This window comes from Pholis gunnellus, assembly GCF_910591455.1.
Source record: "Pholis gunnellus genome assembly, chromosome: 23".
Taxonomy (NCBI): Eukaryota; Metazoa; Chordata; class Actinopteri; order Perciformes; family Pholidae; genus Pholis; species Pholis gunnellus.
This window is the reverse complement of record NC_136550.1, coordinates 11,482,892-11,505,864: the sequence shown is the minus strand read 5'-3', so window position 1 is coordinate 11,505,864 and position 22,973 is coordinate 11,482,892. Positions and strand designations below refer to the sequence as shown.

General features: G+C 47.0%; 1 protein-coding gene across 1 annotated transcript in view; it reads left to right on the top strand.

The window, feature by feature from the left end:
* The first annotated feature begins 1,602 nt into the window (after nt 1–1,602).
* Nucleotides 1,603–22,973, top strand: part of efnb3b (ephrin-B3b) — a 73,234-nt gene continuing 51,863 nt past the window's right edge. The window contains exon 1 of the mRNA XM_079184292.1: nt 1,603–2,898. Within this exon, the coding sequence (XP_079040418.1) occupies nt 2,750–2,898 (149 nt within the window). The 5' untranslated portion in view covers nt 1,603–2,749. The remainder of the gene's footprint in view (nt 2,899–22,973) is intronic.

Here is a 22,973-nt window from a genome sequence, read left to right as displayed (position 1 = left end):
GGAGCTCGTGGATTTCTACAATGAAGCATTGCGGGCAGGATGCATTCCTGTCATGTGGCCACTGCTGAGACGGTAGAAATGTCTGAAAATGTTTTGTGTCAGTTTCAAACTGACTTTACGAATGAGCTCTTTCATTCGACTTTTGAAAGGGGTTTCACTTTATAATTCTTAAAGGGCCACTCCAATGATTTAGCATTGCACTTTGATACATTTCATGGAATGGTCAAAATCTGAAAAGCAGAGGCCAAGATATCCTGTTTTTTAGCAGTTGTCAAACGCTGGATCAATAACCTCCTAAATGCCCACTTCACTATGATGTCATCTTCTTTTTTTTAATTAAGAAAGTTCTAACTGTTTTTACAGGATTAGTATTTATTAAGTACACTGAACTGTATTCGTAAAACTGGTGGAGTGCTCCTTTAGAGGACATTTATAGGTTTATGTCTCAATTCAGCAGACAACACGCTGTTCTCATGTGCGGCTGTGGAAAGAGAAACAATCATACAGTGTGGGATTGATAGAGTATGCTCAGCTGTAAGGATCTGATTATTTGGTTTAATGGCAGTGGGGTCATGCACTGCTTCTACCACATGGGGGCAGTGCAGTCACAGTTTTAACCATTCCCCATCACATACATGTTCCTGTGCGTGTGTACAAAGTGTAAAGGTGAACCAGTGTCAGTGTTCTTTCCTCAGTGTACACACATTGGTGTGTGTGTGTGTGTGTGTGTGTGTGTGTGTGTGTGTGTGTGTGTGTGTGTGTGTCTGTGGGGCCTGTTACCCGGTTCGTGGGGAGGGAGGGGGGGGACATCCTCCCACACAGAGAGTTCTTTTTGTTTAGACTGGGCTGCAGACTTATGAGGTGAGTCCAGTCCACTGATCACGCGTGACATCACTCCTGTCTAGGAAGTATCTTTCGTAGCAACCTTTTCCAAAAAATATGCATGTCACTCTCGTGTAAAATCCTACTTTATTATTTTTGAAACGTCTATTATGAGCTCATGTTGTACCTTGAGGTATATCTCATATTTAGTAAAGTTGAAATACTCCCATAGGGACTTATAGCGTTGCTGGGACATTTGTATGATATCCTTATATTCCAGGTGGATCTTTTCAATACAATCCTCTTGCAGGGCCACATGTGATGCCCACTACATGCGTTGAGGGCGCTCTTGCTCTTCCATCGCGGCGTTGAGCAGAGGGGGGCGCACTTTGGTGAGTGTCTAGAGAGGTGTGTGTGTGTGTATGGGGCGGGGGGGGGGGGGGGGGGGGGGGGGCAGATTAGAACGCCAGGGAGTCCAGGGGTCCGAGTCTAGGGGGGGCTGAAACTCAGAGAGGAGGAGCAGAGAGGAGGCGCTGAGAGTGACTCGATACCGCCCCCCCCCAAAAAAAGCCTGGAAGAATTGCGCTCCGTCAGTGCGCCCTGCCTGTCAGTCGGAGGATGGGGATTTTTTTCGCCCCCACTCATCCACGTCCCCTTTCTCCCTCCTCCTCCTCCTCCTCCTCCTCCTGCTCCTCTCAAACAAGCCAGTCGGTCTGTCAATGCGCTGCGAGCATTAGGGCAAGTCAAAGCAGTGGGATTGTGAAGCAGAGAGACGGATGAGATAACGAATGAAGCGCTTTCCTGCGGCCGAGAAGCGAATCCAAATGATGCGCCACATCTGAGAGGCGTCAATTTCCAAACCGGGGGGGACCGATGATCACAACTCGCATCTTATTTCTTTCTTTTTTGTTTAGAAAAAAAATCACTTCCCAAGTTTCACGTTGGCCTTTTGACACCAGCAGAGCGGAGATGCTTTTCTAGCTCTCCGGTTTGTTTCTCACAGTTTGCTTCTGTAGACTTGATTCTTGGACTTGTCATCAATTCGGATCTTGATTTTTTTTTATTTTATTCTTTATTTACAACGAATCCGTTGCTGAAGGATTTGCGGATTTACAGCCCGTGTTGAACCTGTGTGTCCTACAAAGAGGAGAACGAGGACTGCGATGCGCATTGACTGAGCCCACCGAGCATCAACATGTCTGTGTGGGGAGGATGGAGCCGCGGACACGAGTGACATCTTTCCCGTTTTAAACGCTTTCACCTTTTTGGCGACTGTCTCCTCCTAACGGACTGACACTATTTCCTCTCAGCCCGGCCTGACATGTTGGAGGGTAGATATTCTTTGGAGAAAACAAGGTAATGGGAAAGAAATCACACAGAGTCGGCACGGACAACAAGGGAACATTGTTCGGGAAAAGACAATTAGGGCGCACCGAAAGGCAACAGAAATAGCTGTTGGGTGGCGATAAATGTCCGAAAACTCGATTCGGTGGAGTTATATTTGAGCCGAGGAGCACTGCTTGGGAGAGAGAGAGAAAAAAATAAGGAGGACTAACGACAAATTGATGGGAAAGTCATGGGATTGGCACTGAAATAGTAGGCTACGACCGCGGACGCGCACAATCCCCGTCGTTTTCTTTGGAGATCCAGACGCGCGGATTGAACAAGTTTCTCCCGCACAGTCCGCTTTGTTTTGGTGCTTCGATCCAGTCAAATTTTTTGCCGGATTCTCGGATTCCATGAGGTTGTTGTGTACGCGGCGGGCTTTCACTTCACACTTTGACCGCCTCTGCCTATAAGCCTGCTCGGCTGCAGTCGCACCTCCATTGTTTTGAGAGAGATCTCCTCGCGCACAGAGCATCGAATACTCCGAAGAAGATAGAAAAAAAACAAAAACAAAAAAAATATTTTGCCCATTTTCTTTTAAATGGCGCTGCATGCGCTGGGCGTCAGGGTTGAAATGGCGTGTCGAAGAAGTGGGAATGGATTGGGGATCCTGCTGATATTCTTACTGGATTTACTGGCGTCGACGGCCAGCAATATGGAGCCCATCTACTGGAATTCCCTGAACGAGAGGTAAGAGCACTTGTCACCGGCAGACTTTTTTATTTGTTTTTAACTCATCGAGTAATCGCTTTAATTTTGCGTGTTCGAACTTGTGCGCAGAAGAGGAGATTTGGGCAACGTTTGCAATGAATGCAAGTAACTCTTAAGTGGCCGGCAGCGATGCAAAGGCGGCAGGCGAAGTTCGAGAAGCTCAGCGGTTCGCTACTGTTTTGCCAAATTCATTGCACTTTTTTTTTCTCCCCCCCCTCCCAAAAAAAATCACACAATTCTGTTAGTTGTATTTGTTTGCAATCTATCAGCACGGGTTCAATGGGAACACATGTAGTTGGATAAATGGATACACCTTGAGCTGCTCTGTTTCACAGCTGCCATTCATTTGTCACACTGGCGTTGATTACAGTGGCAGATCCAGCTGTAGCTCTTCAGTAAAAGATAGAAACAGTGTGTGTGTGTGTGTGGCGCTCTAATCGCTGGTGCTGGGTGACCTTGATGTAAAAGTCCAGGCCCCGGCCCCGCAGGCCTCTCAAACACCCACTCGGCCCTCGCTCATTTGCATCTTTTTTCTCTGTCCCCGGGAGTAGGTGTCGGGCATTAGCTGAGGAAATGTCATTTTAAAAACACCTCTCGGCCTGTCCGGGGCCTTAACGACCGACACCACTTTTCTCACACCTCTGCTAATTTCCCAGTGTCTGAATAGACGCCCGGTGGCGGTGAGGAGGAGGAGGAGGGGGGGGGCTGAAGGATAACAAGGCAGCCTCTATGTGTGGAGTCTTCAATTCTGGAGCTTTGACATGTTTTATTTCTCATCTTAATAAATAAATACATGAGGTCCACCAAACTATCAGCCTCAAGGCAACACTGTCACTGCTCCCATTTCTTCAACATTTGCCCACATGACTCACTTTAAAATGCAAAACTAACAACACAAAAAGAAGCTACAAAAGCAAATTCAGACTCACTGATGTGTGCTGTAGCAGCCTACCAAACCTTGCCATTCTCAGCTCACACCCATGCCAGGGGCGCTTTTTTTATATTTTAAAGAGTCTAACAGGTTTTAACGTGCTGGAGGCCACGGCCTGCCCAGTTTCTCCACAGATGTGACTGTGCGTGGGCCCCCGCTGTGGAGCCAGGCATGAAGCCCTTAATGAGGGCTTTTTGTCAGCAGTGGGTGGATTCGCCCAACAGGGAGTAGAGTTGGACACGCGAGGGTGGTTCTCAGTGAGAAGCCAACAGCTCGGGCTTTTGAGGCCTCACAGGTGATTCCACGCTATTGTCTCCTAATGGAGTTTGGTGTCGGGTGGGTGTCAGGGCTCAGTGAACGGGGGGGCCTGGCTGGCAATTAGAGGGGTGGTGGCTCTCAACGGCAGACTCCGTAGTTATTCCCACAGATTTGCTCACTCGTATATCCAAAATACAAAGCCTATTGTATACTATGGAGCTTATTCGTGAGGCTTACTATTCATAGTTAATCAGCTTAGTCATTCCTCCAGTTTATTTTCTTGGCCCCCTTTTTTTAAACACACTTCCATGTACTTGTTTCTCCTCGGTCCCATATGTGAAGAGAGCAGTACGCTACTTTGGTTTCATCTGCCTGGGGGCAGAATAGGTTTTGGCCCTGGGCTGAAATATGTTGGGAGCCCAATGCTTGTCCAAATAGTGTGCGTCTTCCAACGGACAAAGTCCTGAGCACACACACACACACACACACACACACACACATGCGGTTTGTACTTCTGAAATGAGGCGCAAAGCAATGCGGGAGCAGCAGTCTGTATCAATCAGGTGCGGGAGTGTGTGTGGTTCACGTCTCGCCTGTGTAGCAAATGGACTGTCACGTTGTTAACCTCTCGACCTCTTTGCTCTGCTTTGAAGTTTAGACCGTCCACCTGCAGCCTCCCCTCCACCTCTCCTCCCATCTTCCTTTACCGCTTCTGCGAGCAATTTCCTGCTCCCTCTCTTCCTCGCCCTCCTCCCTGCCTTTCACCCTCGTTCTTGTTATTTTTTTTTTCCTCCTCTCGTGATGCTTCTATTCCAACAGCTCCCCCCCACCCCCCACACACTTTTTTTTCTTCTTCTCCTCTTGTCACTTTCCGTCTGTCTCTATCTCGCTCCGTCACTCCACCCACCCTCCGGTGCAGTGACCAGACGTAGCAAATTGGAAACATGTGTCACATCCAGCCACTAATTATAGCGCTACAGCAGCCACTGACGGACCTGAAGCTGTGTTAGGAGTGACAGAGGAGAAGGAGGCACCCAAGGGCAGAGGCTCGGACTCATACTGCCCTAATAACTACTTGAATACATAATAATCAAAACGCATCCGGTTGACGTAAGTCGCGGTAAAATAATAGGATCGAAATGCTCACGGCCATCAAGTGCCGCATCCGCCCTTTTATTGACCGGTCCATCCGTTGAAATTACCCCGGCCTGCCGGAAAAGAAAAGAGACAGCGGTGTGCAGGGAGCCATATAAGCAGAGCCAGGTGCCGGGAGGTGAATGAGAAACAGAGGGAGCGGTAGAGAGAGCAGAGGCAGTCCTAACCCTAAGTAAATCAATACCAGTTAAGTCTCAAGTGCCAATACAGGTTCTGCTTGAGGAAGAGAGAACTGAACCAGAAGGATCACCTTGGGAAGGAAGAGCCCCCCCCCCCCCCCCCCCCCCAGAGACATACATTATCCTTATCTCAGCATCTCCTATTATCGGCCTTACACGGCCGCCCTAATGAAAGATCGAATCTTACATCACTGCACGCACACACACACACACACACACACCCAGGGATCAAAGAGGTCACACTAGTGGTGGACACACACACACACACAGAAAATGAATGGAAGTAGAAGTGCATCTTTGTCTTTGTCTTTGGCATCGGCCACTCCTCTGATCACAGCATAAGGAGTTTTGTAGCTTTTGGCCCTTTTTAGCGAGTTTGATTTCAGTGTCTGTTCTGAGTCAGCCCTCCCAGCGCTCCCAGCTTCTCTCCTCCTCCTTTCCGTCTCCATACTTCAGTAAAAAGACTGTAGATTTTTGTAAACGGCTGCCGAGGGTGGGCGTCTCCTCGCCCGGCGCTCGCGGTGACTTGTAATACAACTATTCCCCCTAAGATCCACATTAATATTTAATCCCCCCCCCCCCTCCCCCCTTTCCCGTTTCTCAATAATTCATTAATCGCCGGCTAATTGGCGCCGGATAAAAGACTAGCTAACTGGGCTAAGTGTTTCAACTACAAAAAAAAAATCTGTAGAAAAGGCTCCTAAAAAAAATAAAAAATAAAAAAAAAAAATCACTGGAAATCGTCTTGACTCGAGCATTCTGGGACTGAGAGTGGAATAAGTGTTAGTGGGTCAAACAGGGTGTCGTATCAAAGGAGCAGCATTCCACACGTTTATTGATTGTTTGTATGTTTAGAACCCGACAGCCCCCCCCCCCCCCCCCCCCCAGTAAACTCCACCCGCAGGTTTCCCCGTCATGAATAATGCATGCCTGCACCGAGGCTTTTCTGGGCTGTGTGGATAAGTAAGCAGGAGCTGGTAAGCCTACACGCATCCTTAGGCGAAATGATTAGAGAATATCCACTGGGTAGTTTTTATTTTATTTCAAGAGCGAGGGAGTGTAAAAACAAGAGAAGGAATGTAGTGGAGAGGAGAGAAGCAGAGAATATCAACCACATTGCCGGAGCTGCCTGTTAAAGCGAGCCGGCAGCAGCTCCCTCTCTCCCTTTCTCTTCCGATCTCCCCTTCTCCCCTCGGTGAAAAAGAGGAGTGTGTGTGTAAGTTTACGAGCTGCGAGCAACAGGAGCTGTGAAAAGAGGTTTCAGCTGATGTGGCACAATGGAAAGGCCATGGGGGGAAGGAGAAAAGGGAGCCAATCTGGCCAGAGGCTGGAATCCTTTTCTTTCTTTCTCTCTTTCATTCTCTGGGCATTGCAGGCAGATGGACACACAGGTATGCAGACGGACTGTGAAAAATCCGGACATGTGAACAGACGGTTCTATTACATGTTCTCGACAGATGCCTGCACACACACACACACACGCACATAAAAGAGACTCCAGGGGCTCGACCTCCCCTCCCATCTATGTCGGACTCATGTGTAAAGAGTGTGTGGTCCTGATGTATCTCCTTTGTCGCAGTAAACACTCATTTAGAGGAGGGCAGATGTGCTCATACACACACACAGGAGAGGTGGGGGAAATTGGCAGGCGTCACGGACTGTTGTTCCACTCGGAATTCATTAATTATTTTATCACTCGATTATAACTTTATTTGGCAGGGCCAGTGCACATTCATCAACATCATAACAGCTATAAAGCGCTGTTGTAAATATGCTGGGGTTAGCTAAAGAACTAATTTACTTCCCCCAGTCCCTGGGGCTTTAGAAGTGACTTTGGGATTTTGGTAATTGTTAAAAGTGCTGATGATTAGGATGAAGGAGATTAAAAGCGTGTGGGCTGGCTTGAGCTAGTTCAGAATGTTGGAACACATGCAGAAACAAGCGGCAACGTTTTTCCTCTGGAAGCGCGCGCTCGCACAGATCACAATGGCAGCGGTGGTAACAGTTACCCAGGCCTATAGGTCTGAGGGGGTCACATGTGTCCCAGCATCACTGGGCAGATTGCCCAGGGTGGCTGAACCCAGGGCCCCTCAGCAAAGCCAGACAGCACACACACACACACACACACACACACACACACACACACACACACACACACACACACTGGCCTCTCATTAGCTTGCTTCACAGCACACCCTGCCTAAGCAGGATCATCCAATCCTCCTGGCAGCATTTGGACTAGGCCAGGTCAATCCTTCTCCCCCCGGGTGACACAGAGAAGCGGACTGGTGGGACGAGGATCCATAATGAAAGTGTGTGTGTGGACTTCATAGACCAGACGGGAGTGCAATGTATAGGGCAGCCTCTGTCACACTGCTCATCACCTCCTCTATCCTTTCTTTTTCCTCCCCTCCTCGCGCCTCCGTTTCTGTTGCGGCTCAGTATCACGAGGCTCTCCGCTCCGCTGCTGCCCCGCTCGTCTCCACCACATTAGGCTGGGCTGGTTTTTTCGGCGGCTATATCTCGGCTTCGGCATCATTCCAGCTAAACAGGATGGCAGCAGGAAGGAGCTGACGCTCTTGTCATTTCATTTGTGTGTGTGTGTGTGTGTGTGTGTGGATTCTGGTTTGTGACAGAGGATGTGCTGGTATGTGTGTATTTGTGCCATGAATACTAAATGGTGTGTTAGGCTCTCCAGGCTCTAAGCCCTTGTTATTTATGCCATGTGCAAAAAGTCTCTTTATTTTGTCTGCAATTGAGTCATAAAGCCTTGTTTTCTCGCCAAAACCTTTTCATTTTAATATGATTTTTTTCTTCCCCAACCTGTTTCCAATAAAAATCAGATTGTTTCAAGTATTTTCCACGATTAACTTGAAAATGTCTCAATCCCAGTGCAGCAACCTGCATTATCCTCACTGCTTTCAAGATGCAAGCACTGTGGAAAACTCTAGAAAGACGTTGATTTCCTACTGGAAACCAGATAAGAGATATATTTGTTCTCTCCTTTGAAGAAAATAAGGATTTTAAGACTCTTATAAAGTCCATTTCCCACTGGCTGAAAGCCACTAACACCCACTAACAACTGGCTTTTGCCTTCACTCTGAAAAGTTACAGTCGGCCAATTCATTCCCCGGACAAATGACTGAAGTAGTCACAGGTTTTTATCAGCTCCAGCACCAATTGCCTATTTTTAGCGGGTAAAAAACAAAAAAAAATTAGACAAAAATGACTTGATTAGATGCTTTTTTTTGCAGTGTGTGTTGAGTCTTTTCCCACCTGCTCTCCCCTCAAGCACCCTCATGGTGGAGTCACCTTTTGCATAGCCCTGCACATGCTAACACGGAACCTGTAAAATGCAAAACAAAAGACGAATGTTTCGTCCTCAGCAGCCGGAGTTCATTCCAGTGTTTCGGCCTTCGCGTCCCGTCACTTTCATCAGCATCGAAACTCCATCACTCTCATCCCGTCGTCTTGCCAGTGGACGTTAACGCGCCGCTTTGACTGGACGCCGGCCCAAAATGGTTTTGCAACTGAATGCTAGAGAGGGAGAGAGAGAGAGAGAGAGAGAGAGTCTACACAAGAGAGACAAATGAGGGAGTTTGCTGTTGGACAGCTGTGCCTCGTCACAGCTGAAGTTTTGGCAAACATCTTTGGACCGATATGCGCAAGAGGGCAGAAGTGGAAGTGGTGGGCGTCGCCGGGGTCGAGATGAAGGAAAGCGGAGAGCGGGGTCGGAGAAGGGAGTGGAGAGCATGAAAGACGGCGAGCGAAGGCTTGGCTATTTAGAGAGAGATGGATGGTTTGACAGCGGTAGTGGCTGATGTGACGCAGCCCAGACAGGGAGAGTGACTGATGAGCTATAGGTCACCACCATGACTAGCTGCTTCCTGCTCACATACAACCGAGCTGGCCCCTCATTCCTCATTACTGACACGTCCCATAATATTTATCCCTGTGAAGTCCAGCATGAAACCTGGTAAGCCTTAAAGGAATCCACTCACTTTTTGGGCAGAATGGGCTCTTTGATCGACTTGGCGTGGAGCGATTTAAGAGACTGGCAGCTGTTTCCCCTCTCTGTATTTACTACAGCTCATGCGATGAGATGCCGCGAACACACATTTTGTGCTTCAACTTCACACACAGTGTTGCGCGACTAACCAATGCCAAATGCCTCGCAGCAGAACAATGTGTTGATAGACTTAATTTGCCAAAAGCTAAATCAATTGCTTTTAAAAGAAAGCTGTGCTGTTCCGCTGTATAATCAATATTTGAAGTTCATTGCACTCCAGGATGAAGTGTTGTAATTTACCACCTTTCATATCGTGAAACAGAGTGTGGGATAGTAATACAACGGTTGCAAGACGTCCAAGCATTTCTTGTGTAAGAGTCTTATTCAAAAGTCAACTTTGATTCCGGTCTATTGAGGCTACAGTCAACTGGTGTCTCTGCCCCGTCTTTGATGGATTTCATCCTGCGCGATTGTCGGTGAGTCTCGGAGTCGTCGCTCTTTGATTCCGCAAAAACGCATCTCCAAATCACCCGACGTTCGCCCGGGTGCTTTCCTTTTGTTGTGCTCCACTGTAGCCGAGGTGGAACACGATCTCCGTCGAAACGACGAAAATGGACCCTAGAAATGCGAGGCACACAGCCGGCAGCTGCTTTTTGTAAGTGATGAAGTGGTTACAGGTGGCGTTGTTCTTTTAAAGAACTCATTTTACATTCATATTTTTGGCATGAGAAGCTGTTACCCGGAGATTTCCAGAAACACAGAGCCGCAAAAAGTAAGCCGACATGAATCACCCTGCCTGCAAGGAGTCTGGTAACAAAGCAAAGCCACTATTCCGTGCTCAACTACAAACCAATGCATGGCTTTTATTTGCGTCGGGGGGGTGGTTAGAGGGGGTGTGGATCCTCTGGCAGTTGCACTAGATGTTTGGTCTCTTGTGTGGGAGACCTGTTACTCTTCACCCATTGACTTTCAATGGGTCATAGATGATCCTCGTGCTAAGAGGCTACAGTCGGGAACCTTGTCCCACGCTGCCCCTGCTGCTATAACGACTAGTCATCTTGAAACTCGGCTTACTACTAGACAAACGCATGTATTACCCCATATGAGCACCGGCCTGCTTCTCTACCTCAGATGTTTCAGCCATCTCTAACGCCCAGCACCTTGATTGTTTTCCCAGGCTCCACGCTTTCTTCTCTTTTGATGCTTGTATGTGTGTGTGTGTGTGTGTGTGTGTGTGTGTGTGTGTATATGTGTGTGTGAACATATGCATAGTTCTAATTAGGAGGTAAAAGACCGTTCAGTCCATCTGGCTTTGGCATTAGCCAATCGTTGTTACAGTCTATGGGGAAACTGACCTTGGCGAGCTGCACGGGGGAAATAATTCGGCTCCATTTTTCTGGGTTCTGCTTTGAATGTAATTTAAGTGGGATTGACGTGAAAAAGAAAAGCAAGATTGAGATGGATTCTTCAGGTTTGGATGCAGAGCGTTTGGGCTTCATGTGGGGCTGCTATAGGATCGCATACTGAGATGGAAAGCAACACGTGCCAAGTGTTTCCGTTTAAATTGCTTTTACGATTTCAAAACTTGCACTTGGGCAAAGGAAACCTTTGTCTCCAGGTTTCTTGCTTTTTTTACTTTGAGCGCAACAATATATATTTCAGTTTCAACATTACGTTCAGAATACTATTCTCTTAAAGGAACAGTTCCACATCTCTGGAAATATGCTAATACGCGATGTTGCTTAAGATATCAATACCACTCTTATGTCTTTGTGTAAAGTATGGAGCTGGAACCAGAAGGTGGTTATCTTAGCTTAGCATAGAGACCTTAGATAGCTTAGCACTTAAACACACAATAAGTCATTTCTGCCACTAGGGGTCTCTCAATCAAATCGTAAAGTAGCCGGGGCTCTTGGGAGTTGTTGTCTTCATTGTTAAACTACCACCATTGCTGATAAAAATCTCAGGCAGAATACATTTTCACGGACCAGCAAATATATTAAAGTTTTATTCATGTAATCATACTAAAAATAACTTTCTATGTTGAACATTGTTGTAACATTATACTGTTACCGTGCGTATTAGCTTGCTGGCTGCCATGAGCCACTTGTCATATGCGGCGTATCGTAGTATGTATGGATATTGAAATATCAATAAATTAGATCTCTACTGGATTACTTTGTTGCAAAAAGGCATGCGATTGATGAAAAAAAGTGATGCTGTGTGGCAGAAGAAAGGCTCAAGAGTGAGCAATACAAACGATATTAAACAATAGAGTGGTGTGCAGACTTCCTCCCTCACTGACGTATCACGTAGTGTTTCCCGTGCCTCCCCGAATGTTAAAGCGACGAGAGAAGGTAAAGGAGACGTGACTCCATCGGCTTTAGTTGGATTACATTCACCTCTTTGGACTAACAAAGTCCAGCTCGCTGGGCTTATCAGCCTCTTTGAAACCTGCATCAGCCAAAGTCCAAAATGCATGGTTGTCAAACACACCAGGCTGTTTGTCGGACATTTTGCCAATAAAAGTGTTTCCACCTGAAGTGATGATTTAAGGCCAAGCACAGAAGTAAACTAGCGGACTGCCTCCAAACGCTCTTCTTTTTGCAGTACACGGAGTGCAGCCCAGTGCTTTGTTGTGTAGGACAAGTAACTCCAACACGATCCATCTTGTATAGAGAGAACGGTGAAGTGGATTGTTGTTCCCCCGTCCACATGGCCTCATCTGATACCCCGGCAATGGCTTTAAATCACGACAGAGCTGCTTTTTTATTGGTTTTTACCCTCCTTTGCTCTCTTTCTCTGTCTCTCTTGCCTTTTGTCCCGATGTCTTGCAGTCAGCGTTAACACACACCAGCATTCATATTCACTGGCATACACACAGCCAGGCATGCATGCACACAGTGGAGGGCTTGTACACACACACACACACACACACACATACTCATGCATGCTCAGATGAAAAATGTTATTGCTCTCAGTGCTGGAAAAAGTCCAAGTGGAGGGGTTGAATTTCTTCAGAGGTCCCCCCCCTTCTCTCTCTCCGTCAGTAGCGTATCCCTCAATCCTTCCTTTTCTACTCTCTCACTCTCCCTCCTTCACTTCATCCTCCTCCCTCCGCTCCCCGTGAACAAAAGAGCCCCCCAACCCCCCCACCCCCCCCCCCACAGCGCTTTCACTGAAAGCCCTCACACACACTCGGCTCTTGGGCTCCGCACTCTCCCACACGCACTCTTACCCCTCTCGTCGTCTGTAAAACCGGTCCACTTCTCCGCACTAATCCCCCCTTCATTTCTTTTGTCTTTCCTTTCACTTTCTCTCTCTCGTTGCCTGCCTCACCACCACCAGTGTGCATTTCCTTCGCTGCATATCCAGCCGTTATATCATGTTACAACTAGTTGGCAGACAGTAAAATGTATTCCCTTCTTAAGAAAAAGAAAAGAATTGCTTTCTTCTTTCCCCCCCCCTCAGTTTGTCTTATTCCTGGTGGGTGGCTTTTTGATGTGTAGTCTCTGTTTCTTCTCATTCGCTCATCACTGTCCAGCAGTGAACTAGGTCCTCTGTAGTGAAGACAGGATGAATAATCGTGATTGCCTATCACTGCGGTGTCAAAGTAATTTGGGAGTGACTGTGAGCCGGAGCTCGGGCCGCACACACACACACACACACACACACACACACACACACACACACACACACACACACACACACACACACACACACACACACACACACACACACATGAGCAGATGTACCACTCCCTCAAAATCATGAAGCCATTCCCTCATTAGCTACCCCGTCCTCTAGCCTCCCCTCCAAAATTCGTTCTTATTCGTTATCAGTCTTGCTCTCCATCGGAGTGCAGCTGTATTGCAGGTCCCCAGCCACAGGAGGAGGGGGGGGGAGAGAGAGACAGATGGATCGCTGTCCTTTCTTCCTTTCTTTCATCCTTCCTTTATTTCCTCCCTCTCTCCCTACTTACCCACAAAGCAAATCAAGCAGAAGAATGCTGGTGAGCAGGGAGGGGGGGGGGGGAAGATGAGACAAAAGCCTTACTTTTCGACAGTCTCTCTCTTGTGTCCTTTGGTTTTCACTTGATGGATGGCTGGAACCCCCGTGGGTCACTGTGCCGAACACGTGCAGTCCCGTACCTTGTTGCGTGCATGTTCCCGTTGCGTGGCACTGATAACTCTCTGGCTGTACGGTCTTGGCGTTAGAAAAGTACGCTTGTGTGTGTGTGTGTGTGTTTCCTTGCAAGCTAACATACGCAGCTGCTGTGGTGTTTGTATTTGGTTCCCCATTCTGTGTGTTTCAGCAAAGCCACTGGTCCCAGTTAGGCCTATAGCCCATCTGGAGACTTAGTCTTGGGTGGCCGTTATATATGTGTGTGTGTGTGTGTGTGTGTGTACACAGCTGAGCATTGCAAAGCGTCCAGTCTCAGAGCTGGAACTTGGTAAATCACTCATATTATCTGACTGAATCAAAGCCTTAACATAGCTGATTCAGGTTGGCCCAACAATGGCGCTATCATGCATAAGTGCTGTAATTCAACTCTTTAAAAAAAAAAAAAAAAAGTATCTCCTTCTAATCAAAACCTTTGCTTTCCTCCTTATGTTTCCTTTTAAAGTAATCACTGCTGTGACGGGCACGCTAACTCTATTATGGTGGTACTTAGCTAGAACAAAAGAATTCACTGAAGGTCTTGTTTAAGTGCTTCTGCACCCTCATGATGCCCTTGCATGCTGAATAGAGTTCTGTGTGTTTGTGTGTGTGTGTGTGTGTGTGCACGCAAGTGTGATTGTGTGGATGTCAGGCATGCGTCATGCGTGGGTGCGTGCACTTGTGTACATGCCCTGCGTGGGTTTGTGTACACCCCACCCCCACCCCCTACCATGCTGCTTACACCCCCCCCCCCCCCTTGTCCCTCCATCGCCGCATTAAGCATTATTTGCAAAACAACACAATCATGAGAGACAAAGACAGGTTTCTGAGCGAGCATGAAAAGAGAGCGTGGAAACAACAGGGACTGGCCTGTGCCACTTGACCCCATCGAGGGAGGGGCGGTGATGAGGTGGTGATGAGGTGGTGTGTGGGGAGGGAGGGGGGGGTGATTGCAAACCAGGGGAGAGATAATCCCTGCAGCCATAGCGGCCTCCGTGTGCTCGGGCTCTAACGTGCGGTGCTGGGCTGTCAATCACTCAACAAAGCTGTCTGTAAGGGGATTATGAACCCACGGACCCTCCCTCCTCTCTCTCACCCCTCTTCCTCCTCCCATTGCCTTTTCCCCCTCTCTTCTTCTCTCCAGTCATTTTTTTCCCCTTCTTCCTCTCTTGCATCCCTGCCCCTGTTTTCCACCTTCAAACCTGCCCGTCAGTCCCCTTGTCCACTGTCCCCTTGCAAGAAAGTGCGTCTTTCTTCCAACACACATTCTGCTTTGCTGTCTGAAGCTTAGTTTATCTCCAGCTTTCCATCCGTCCTCCCTCCGTCCTCCGTAAGCCCCGTTTCTCTCTCTCTCTCTAAAGCCCGTCTCGCTCTTTCTCTATCTCTTCGTCCCACCCGTGCGTTATGCCTCACCTAGACAAGGGACAGGTGTGTGTGTGTGTGTGTGTGTGTGTCTTGTGTGTGTTTTTAGGAGGTGACAGGTGTCCCATACTCAGGCTGAGGAAATAGTCCCTGCACCCTATACACACGAAACAGTGGAGCCTTGATCGACACCTGAGACTTTCTGTCCTTTTTGTGGCCTGTGCACCCTAAAAACACAGTCGTCTGGCTAAATGTCACCTCTCCCATAAATGTGATGAATGGCTCTCCGTCCTATCTTATCTCTCCGTCCTTAACCACGCTGTTTTTAAAACCCAACCACTGCTTCCACCGGCTCATGCGGGTGGTGACAGAAGCACCTCCTCCAGCAGTCGCCCTCCATTAGTTCCCAGTTTTTCCCTCACCGACTATCTCTCCATCTATCTGTCTGTTAAACGTCCATTAAACGCCTGTCTGTCAGTGCGCGGACGAGCTTTCACTCTTCACTTCCTCTAACCGGTTCGCCCACCTGTGGGCCTGCTTTGTCTCTCTCTTGTCACCTTTTGTTTTTAACTTCCCTCTCTGTTTTGCATGAGCTCTCTCTCTCTTTCCCGTTTGTCCCGCTCACTGGTAGTTTGGCCAGTTTGGCCAGTGGATTACAGTAATTGGTTAATCTGGCACGATCCTGTGAATACTCTTTGCTACTTTAATCCAACATCCAGCAGTCGGCCGGCATCAGAGAAGTGAAGAGTGTCTTTCTGTTAGTAGTAGTGAAACAGATTCGGGTCAGGGTTTTTACAGTTTCACATTAACTTTTAATTAAAGTTCAGTTAAATAGCAGCTTGGCTCTCATTTTTAGGGCAGTTGTTATTTATTTATGGTTTATTTTTACTCTATTTCAATGTAATATTTGAAATGTAGTTTTGTAGTTATTAAAGGAGACGTATCATGCTCGTTGTCAGGTTCATGTTTGTATTTTGGGTTTCTTCTAGAACCTGTTTACGTGCTTTAATGTTCAAAACAACACATTCTTTCTCTCATACGGTCTGACTGAAGACATCTCTACTTACCGTCTGTCTGATATGCTCCGTTTTAGCGCCTGTCTCTTTAAGCCCTCCTCCCGGAAAAGTTCAGTCTGCTCTGATTGGCTTGTGAGAAAAACATGGCGTACCTTTGCAACGGTAGTTCTCAAGCCGTGGGCGGTGTATTTCAATGAGCCAGCATGTGCCAAATCTCAATGGCTTGTTGAATCACATGTTTGGGACTCCAGATAACCCAATGCATGTGCACAAACACCGAAAACCTTCCCAAAAAGTCATTTTTATTTGTGATCAGTTATTTAAGAAATATCTCTGTATGTTGGCAAAGAAATAATATTTTTGTTATTTTATTTAATATCCTCACGGGCAAGATTTGATTTACTTTTTTCTACCATCATTTTAAATCTAATTAGTTCATCCAAAAGTGTTTTTTCATGGCTAGATTTAGACTTCTTGTTAACAGTAATAACCCTGAAGGAAACCATGACGCAAAGAGACTTAAATTAAAAACAGGGAGAAAAAAAACCTGATGAAGAGACGCTGACATTTAACAACCATTCATTTCAGAAAGCGCGATTCGACAACGACGAAGAGTGAAAGTGAGCGAGATGGGAGACGAGGCAGATAACGTGAGACTTAATGCGGGTGACAGGGTTGTTATCTAGCAGGCGGCTGATGGTTTTAACGGCTGTATTATCTGGTGTATCTTATATTGGATTAAGCGTCATTCTCTCACGCGCGTCGCACCCTGATTGACGCTCTGATTAAAGACATCCACTGGCTGACGGAGGGAGAGACGGAGAGAATTGAGAAAGGGAGTGTAAAGAATGGAGAGAGGGTCGGGGGAAAAATGGGGTGAAGTGCAGTGCTTGAACTGGGCTAGGGATCAGCCTGGACCACCACTCTCTCATGCATTATTAGGCATGTGGCTGACCCGAGAACAAATACTACGCTGCATTTTCCTACAGAAGGCTCCCTCTGGTTTTTGCCGCTATAAAACTTTTAATGTGACGCAGCGGCACACGTTGGCGCAATTAAAGTGGGCTTACCTGGGCCCGTGGAAAAAAAAGGGAAAAAGGCAATATAAGCAAGCATCGGCCAAAATAGGCTGGTTTCCTGCTCAAACAAGCCCAGAGAGGTGAAAGGGGAGAAGGTGAGAGGAGGTGTGAGACAGTATGAGGTCTGGCTCAATCAGAAAGCTGCTGGAGAAGAGCTTAGATTTCTGCTCGCACCTCCAAAATCCTCTGGCTATAAATGTTATGCACAGAGCCCAGAGCAGGTAAATTGTGCTAGTGTTTTGTATTGTGAATTAGTCATATATACCCTCAAATGTAACAATTATTTCGCGTTACTCATGCCCACGCATGTGCGTGCAGCTGATTTTTACTCCAGTTCAAGCACCGATGATGGAGGGAGCAAAGGTGGAACGCAGAATAAAAAGATGAGAACGTGTCATACCTCTTATTAGAAACTGTGACTCTGATCTATTTGCTCTCATCTCACACTCCTCTCACATTCTCTCTCCCGCATGTCTCTCTCTCTCTCTCTCTCTCTCTCTCTCTCTCTCCCATCTTCTCAAATTCTCACCCTCCGCTTGTACCTATCGCTCGCTATTTCTCACTCGTTCTCTCGTTCATACCCTGCAGTCTCTCACCAGCCAAAAAAAAAAAGAAAAGAAGAGAAAAACTTCTCATGCTCAGTTTGGTGTGCAGCCTGTCAAGCTTGCTTTGAATACACACACACACACACACACACACACACACACACGGCATATACTCCTATAGCTCAAGCATACAGCCAAGGGAATAATAGAATCAAGGAATACTCTGAGATAAAGTGGAGGAGGGGGGCGAATAAAAGGATAAAGCAGACTGAGAGGGATAGAGAGCTTCATATTATTAATTTAGCTGGAGAAAGAGAGAGAGAGAGGGAATTTCGTTCAATCCCCCCCCTACACCGCTGCTTCCATAGAGCTCCATAGTGGCACACAATGGAGAGATTGGAGCGGGGGGGGGGGGGGGGAAACAGAGAGGTAGATAATCCATCCCTCTGTATAAACCGTGGAGTTAACTGTTTCATAGCACCGGCTTGGACTGCCTTTATCCCTCCGTCATCATGCCTCTCGATCTAATTTCCGTCTATCTTTCGCTTGCTTTTACGGACTTACTTTCATTTTTTTGTCTTCTTCGTCTCCGTCCTTCCATCCCTCCCGTGGTTCCTCCATCTACCTCTCTGTGGGCTCTCTCCCTAATCCTCCAACATCTCTTCCAGACCTATAGACTAGAATAAACCTGCCCACACGCAGCCAAGATTGGGGTTGTGTCTGTTCCTTCACACACACACACACACGGCTCTCTGTGTCCTATATGCATGCGTCACATGCCAGCGAATGATTTCGGAGTGTGGTTGAGAGTGTATGTTTCGCAGTTGGCAGCCCACATGCCCGTCGAAATTGGCAGAATATCTCCTCATCTGGCACGGGAAGAAGGGAGGGCGTCCCACAGCGAGGGATTACACCGAGTTACACACACACACACACACACACACACACACACTCACATTTATTGGAACGTATTTGCACATTAAGAAATGCAAAGCCCCACGCTTTCAGCCACACACAGACTTATTTGGGGTGGCTCGCTCATTCATGCAGATGTTTCTCAAAATTGTCATCAGCGAGCATCATGAGCTGAAAAAGTTTGAAGAGAAGTTCAACCCTTGCAAGAGGAAAATATAAAGCCGCAAAAGGTATTGCGCATCACTCCTCGAGGGCTGGGGGAAGAGTAAATATATCCGCATGCAGAGGGATGTCGACGCGGCTCTGTGTTGCTATAAACCGAGCTGTCTCGGCAGGATGCGTCTGGTGCTGTGAAGCAGCTTTCTTGCCTCCCTGCCCAACAAGAAGGGAAATGCCAATGAAATGCATTTCTGTAATGGGCCTGCTGACAGTGCAGCAGCTACACGCACAGGGAGGAAATAGTCTCCAGCAGCAGCCTGTTACTGTAAAGTGTTTCTTTGTCTCTGAAGGGAGATGGGGGAGAGGGGAGAGAGGGGGGGGGGGGGATATCCAGCTCTTTGTATGAACCTGATTGATAGGTGTGTCTGACCTTTAGCACCTCTCGAGAAATCCAACAAGTCATTCTCTCACCTTATATTTAGTCCCCTCTGTATCTGCTTCACATACACACACACACACTTCCAGACATTCCCTGGATGGAAACCTAATTCTGTCTTTTCTTTCCCTCCTTTTCAAAAACCCTCCCAATTACAGCCACTCCATTCTCCACCTCCCTCCCTTTCTCCGTCCTCCCCTCCCTCCTTTCTTAACGAGCAATCTCGTTAATGTCAGAGCGTCTCTTTCTCTCTCATTCTTTCTTTCATTCAGGCTTTTGGCCCATAGAGAGAGACAGAGATATGAAGAAGTAGAGATAGAGAAATCAGAGCTCAGCTGAAAGAACAAGTGCTGGATGAAAGAGGTTGAGGGGAAAGGGTGTGGGCAGAGAGAAGCCAGAGCCTCCATAATAATGGCCAGACAAGTGTGTGAGATTACTGCCCCGGTTTCAGGGGGGACATAATTATATGGTGCACAGGCTGTCGGAACGAATGAGAAGAGGGGGGCTGTATTTAGTGATGCACCACTGAGAGATTGGTGAGGCGAGGGCGATGACTAAATCTTCATCACAGCTTGGCCGCTTCCAGACCTGTGTGTGTGTGTGTGTGTGTGTGTGTGTGTGTGTGTGTGTATATGTTCGTTCGCGGGATGAGTAATGTTAAGCCATTGAAAGCTGTAAATTATTCAGAGGCTTCATGCATGGAAACATTATAATTCCATGTCTGAGTGTGAATTACCCTCCGTTTTACCCCCAGGCACATATCTCACTCTAGCCCAAGGCCTCATGGGAGATTAAATGGAGTAAATACTATGGAAGCTGGACCAGCATATAAACCACATACATCCAGGCAGGACGTGACACCTCAGCTGGACTCCGAGAGGAGTCAGTTTGAATCCATCTAACTGCTTGTTATCTCTGTCTGCTCCCAAGTGTCCCACAAGCCCTAACCAAGAAGAAATGACCAAATTAAAATCAGGCCCTTCTCGTGATTGGTGTCAGGCGGTTCAAGCCTGCACTACCCACCGAGTAAAGGCCGCAGGTGTTTCCAATTCATCCAGTTCAATTACTGCAGTGTCCTCTCACTGGGGTGTTATTTACTGTCTGTCCCTCTCCTCGAATCCTCCTTATTTTAGGCTCCTTCAGAAGGCGATCTCCGAAATAAGTATAAATATCTCCGTAATATCAGTGCAGAGATATGTTGGCAACTTTTTAGTTTGACAGTAAATTAACCCCAGGACACAAAGACAGCAAGCGCTTTTGCACACCGCAAAGATCCAGATTCACATGGGAGGCACGTGAGTCTGTGCTGAAATGCTGAAGAGATGGCCAATTGGGGGATAAAAAAAGCACAATAAACCCCGACAACACAATAAACCAACAAATATTTAATATACATCACCCCAAATATGCTCTCTTTGCTGTTGGCAAAGTCTTTTATTGGTGGAATTGATGACTTTCTAAACACTAAAAATCCTACCCATGCATAACAAAACTATTGCTCTAAGAAATGGACGTAGCCACCATGATGTCACCCATTTTGTCCGTCACCATCTTGTTTTTTGTCCGTTGCACATCTTACAACTGCAGTTCAATGTCTGTTCTCCTTTTCTTTTTCTATGGGTGTGACATTTGTTCGGGCCCCTTGACAGCATGACGCATGAGAGGTTGGCAACCGTGGTTAACCGCTACCATGCTGGACAGCCAGGAGTATGCTAATGCTAGTCAGTAACAATGGCTCTTCAAGCTAGCTGGGACAATAATGCTAACCAGTTCATTTAGGGTCCTGTATTTATGGGATCATCTCCTGTCGCACTCTGTCATTCCTCATTTGTGAAGCAGCTCACACACCAGCAGATGGTTATTTAGAAGTGGACGTTACAACAAAGCTAAAAAGCACAGTAGATTCCTCTGTTTTGGACTCTCAGGCTCTCCATTCCCTCAAGGGTCAGCTCTATTAAACCATTTCTCTAAAGGTCATTGGCCCAAACTTGTGTGTCACCAATGTTGGGCTCAACGCGAAAGATTGACGTGGTTATACTTCACCTTTACGAGTGAATGCCAGAACCATTTGTCCTTTATGAATTCAATATCATAGCAGATATACTCATAATGTGAGCCGTTCAAGGGGAAACAACACGGTTGGTGGTGGATTTGTAGTTTTTCATTCTGCCTGTACTATGCTCTCGTAACGCCAGCTCTACTGCGTTCACCTGCGGAAAGTGACAGTTTTATGGCCATTCATTAGGAGCCGTCTAAATACATTCCGGAACAAAGCACTGACTTATGTTGACACGACAAGAACAGCAAATGGGTTCACCAAAGACGTAAATTACACATCACACAAGACATTAAACATCACAAGCTGCTAATGTATAGCAGAATGTTCCTTTAATCTGCAGCCGGCGGTTTGTCTTCACGCCCTCCTCCAACTGTATTGTCACATTAAAGCCTTCTCTTACAACAAGTCTGTTTCCTCCTCGCAGCTCACAGGAGCTGAAGTTTGGGAGATGCAGGGTTAGAGTTGGTTTCTAGGGTGTGTGTGTGTGTGTGTGTGTGTGTGTGTCGGGGGGTTGTGGAGTGTTGGGTGTGAGTGGGAGGTGAACTAGCATGCAGCATTAGTTCTGCTTGAGCTGATGTGTTAATTAGCCAGCCGGGTGCATAGATAATTAATGAGAATCATGATTAATGACTATACAGTATGCACGGCTAAGGCGGAACGCAACCCACTGATAAGGCGGAAGGAGGAGGAGGATCACTGGCGATTCACCCTCTGCTGCGCGCCCCTCGCGTCTTTTGTGTGTCTGCGTAAGAGTTTGCACATGTGAGTTTGTGCTGTCTGACCGATGCCTGTGTGCGAGCGCGCGGGTTCGCCAGGCGTGGGCGTTGATGCCGGGATGAGTTAGCAGGCCTGGCAGTCGGTAGGCCTAATAACAGACTGCAGCAGGTCAGGGGGGCATTTAACACTTCTAAACACACTGGCAGAGCTGCCCACTGATGCCAGATCAGGAGGAAGACCTCACACGCGGATCAAGAGTGGAGTGAAGGACATGCAAACTGATCTGTTGTGCTTTCATAGGCTGAAGATCAATATTTACGCTGCAAGCAATCTCCTTATCAAGTCCTTAAAGTTTTCTTGAACAAGTGAAAACATCTGTTGGTGCAGCAAGATTATTTCAAATGGTTTCCAAAAGAAAATCAACTTGTTGTCGCTTATTCTCCAAAGTCCGGTCTCATTTTTGTTGATTGTGGGGCAGCAACCTTTCTTGTCTGGAGGCTCATAAAAAAGAATTCTGGAAAATTCTTGAGAAAGTAGATTTCTTCTGCAAACCGGTTTAAATATTCTCAGTTCTTTAAAGAAGAGTAGCGCCCGTCCTCCTGCCTAGCCGTTGCCATGTTGAGAGCCGTATGGAGGCAATAGATGTTCTCTGGATTTGGTGTTTCGTTAAAACAATAAGGTTTAAAGACCCTGTTAGAACAGAAATAACTTGCAATGGCATTTTATGATGTTTTACAGACCAAATGTTAAAAATCTTTCTAAAGATGATCCTTAGTTACATAACATCATTAAATGTCTGCGGAGCAACATTGAGTCCTTGTGGCTAGAGAATCTATCCTTGAGGTGGAGGTCCCAGGTTGGCAAGGCCATAGGACAACTTCCCACTGAGGAGACATGTAATATGACTTTATTTAAGCCGATAGCATAAATTGAGTTTGCATGTTAATCTTATCTTGAATTCCCAGCCAGAGCAGGGTTAGACTAGAAGACTGAATGAAATTAATTGTGAAGTTAAACACTGCCCAGATAACATTCTTCTGATTCTTCTTGAGTTTAGAGACTGAACTGAGTTG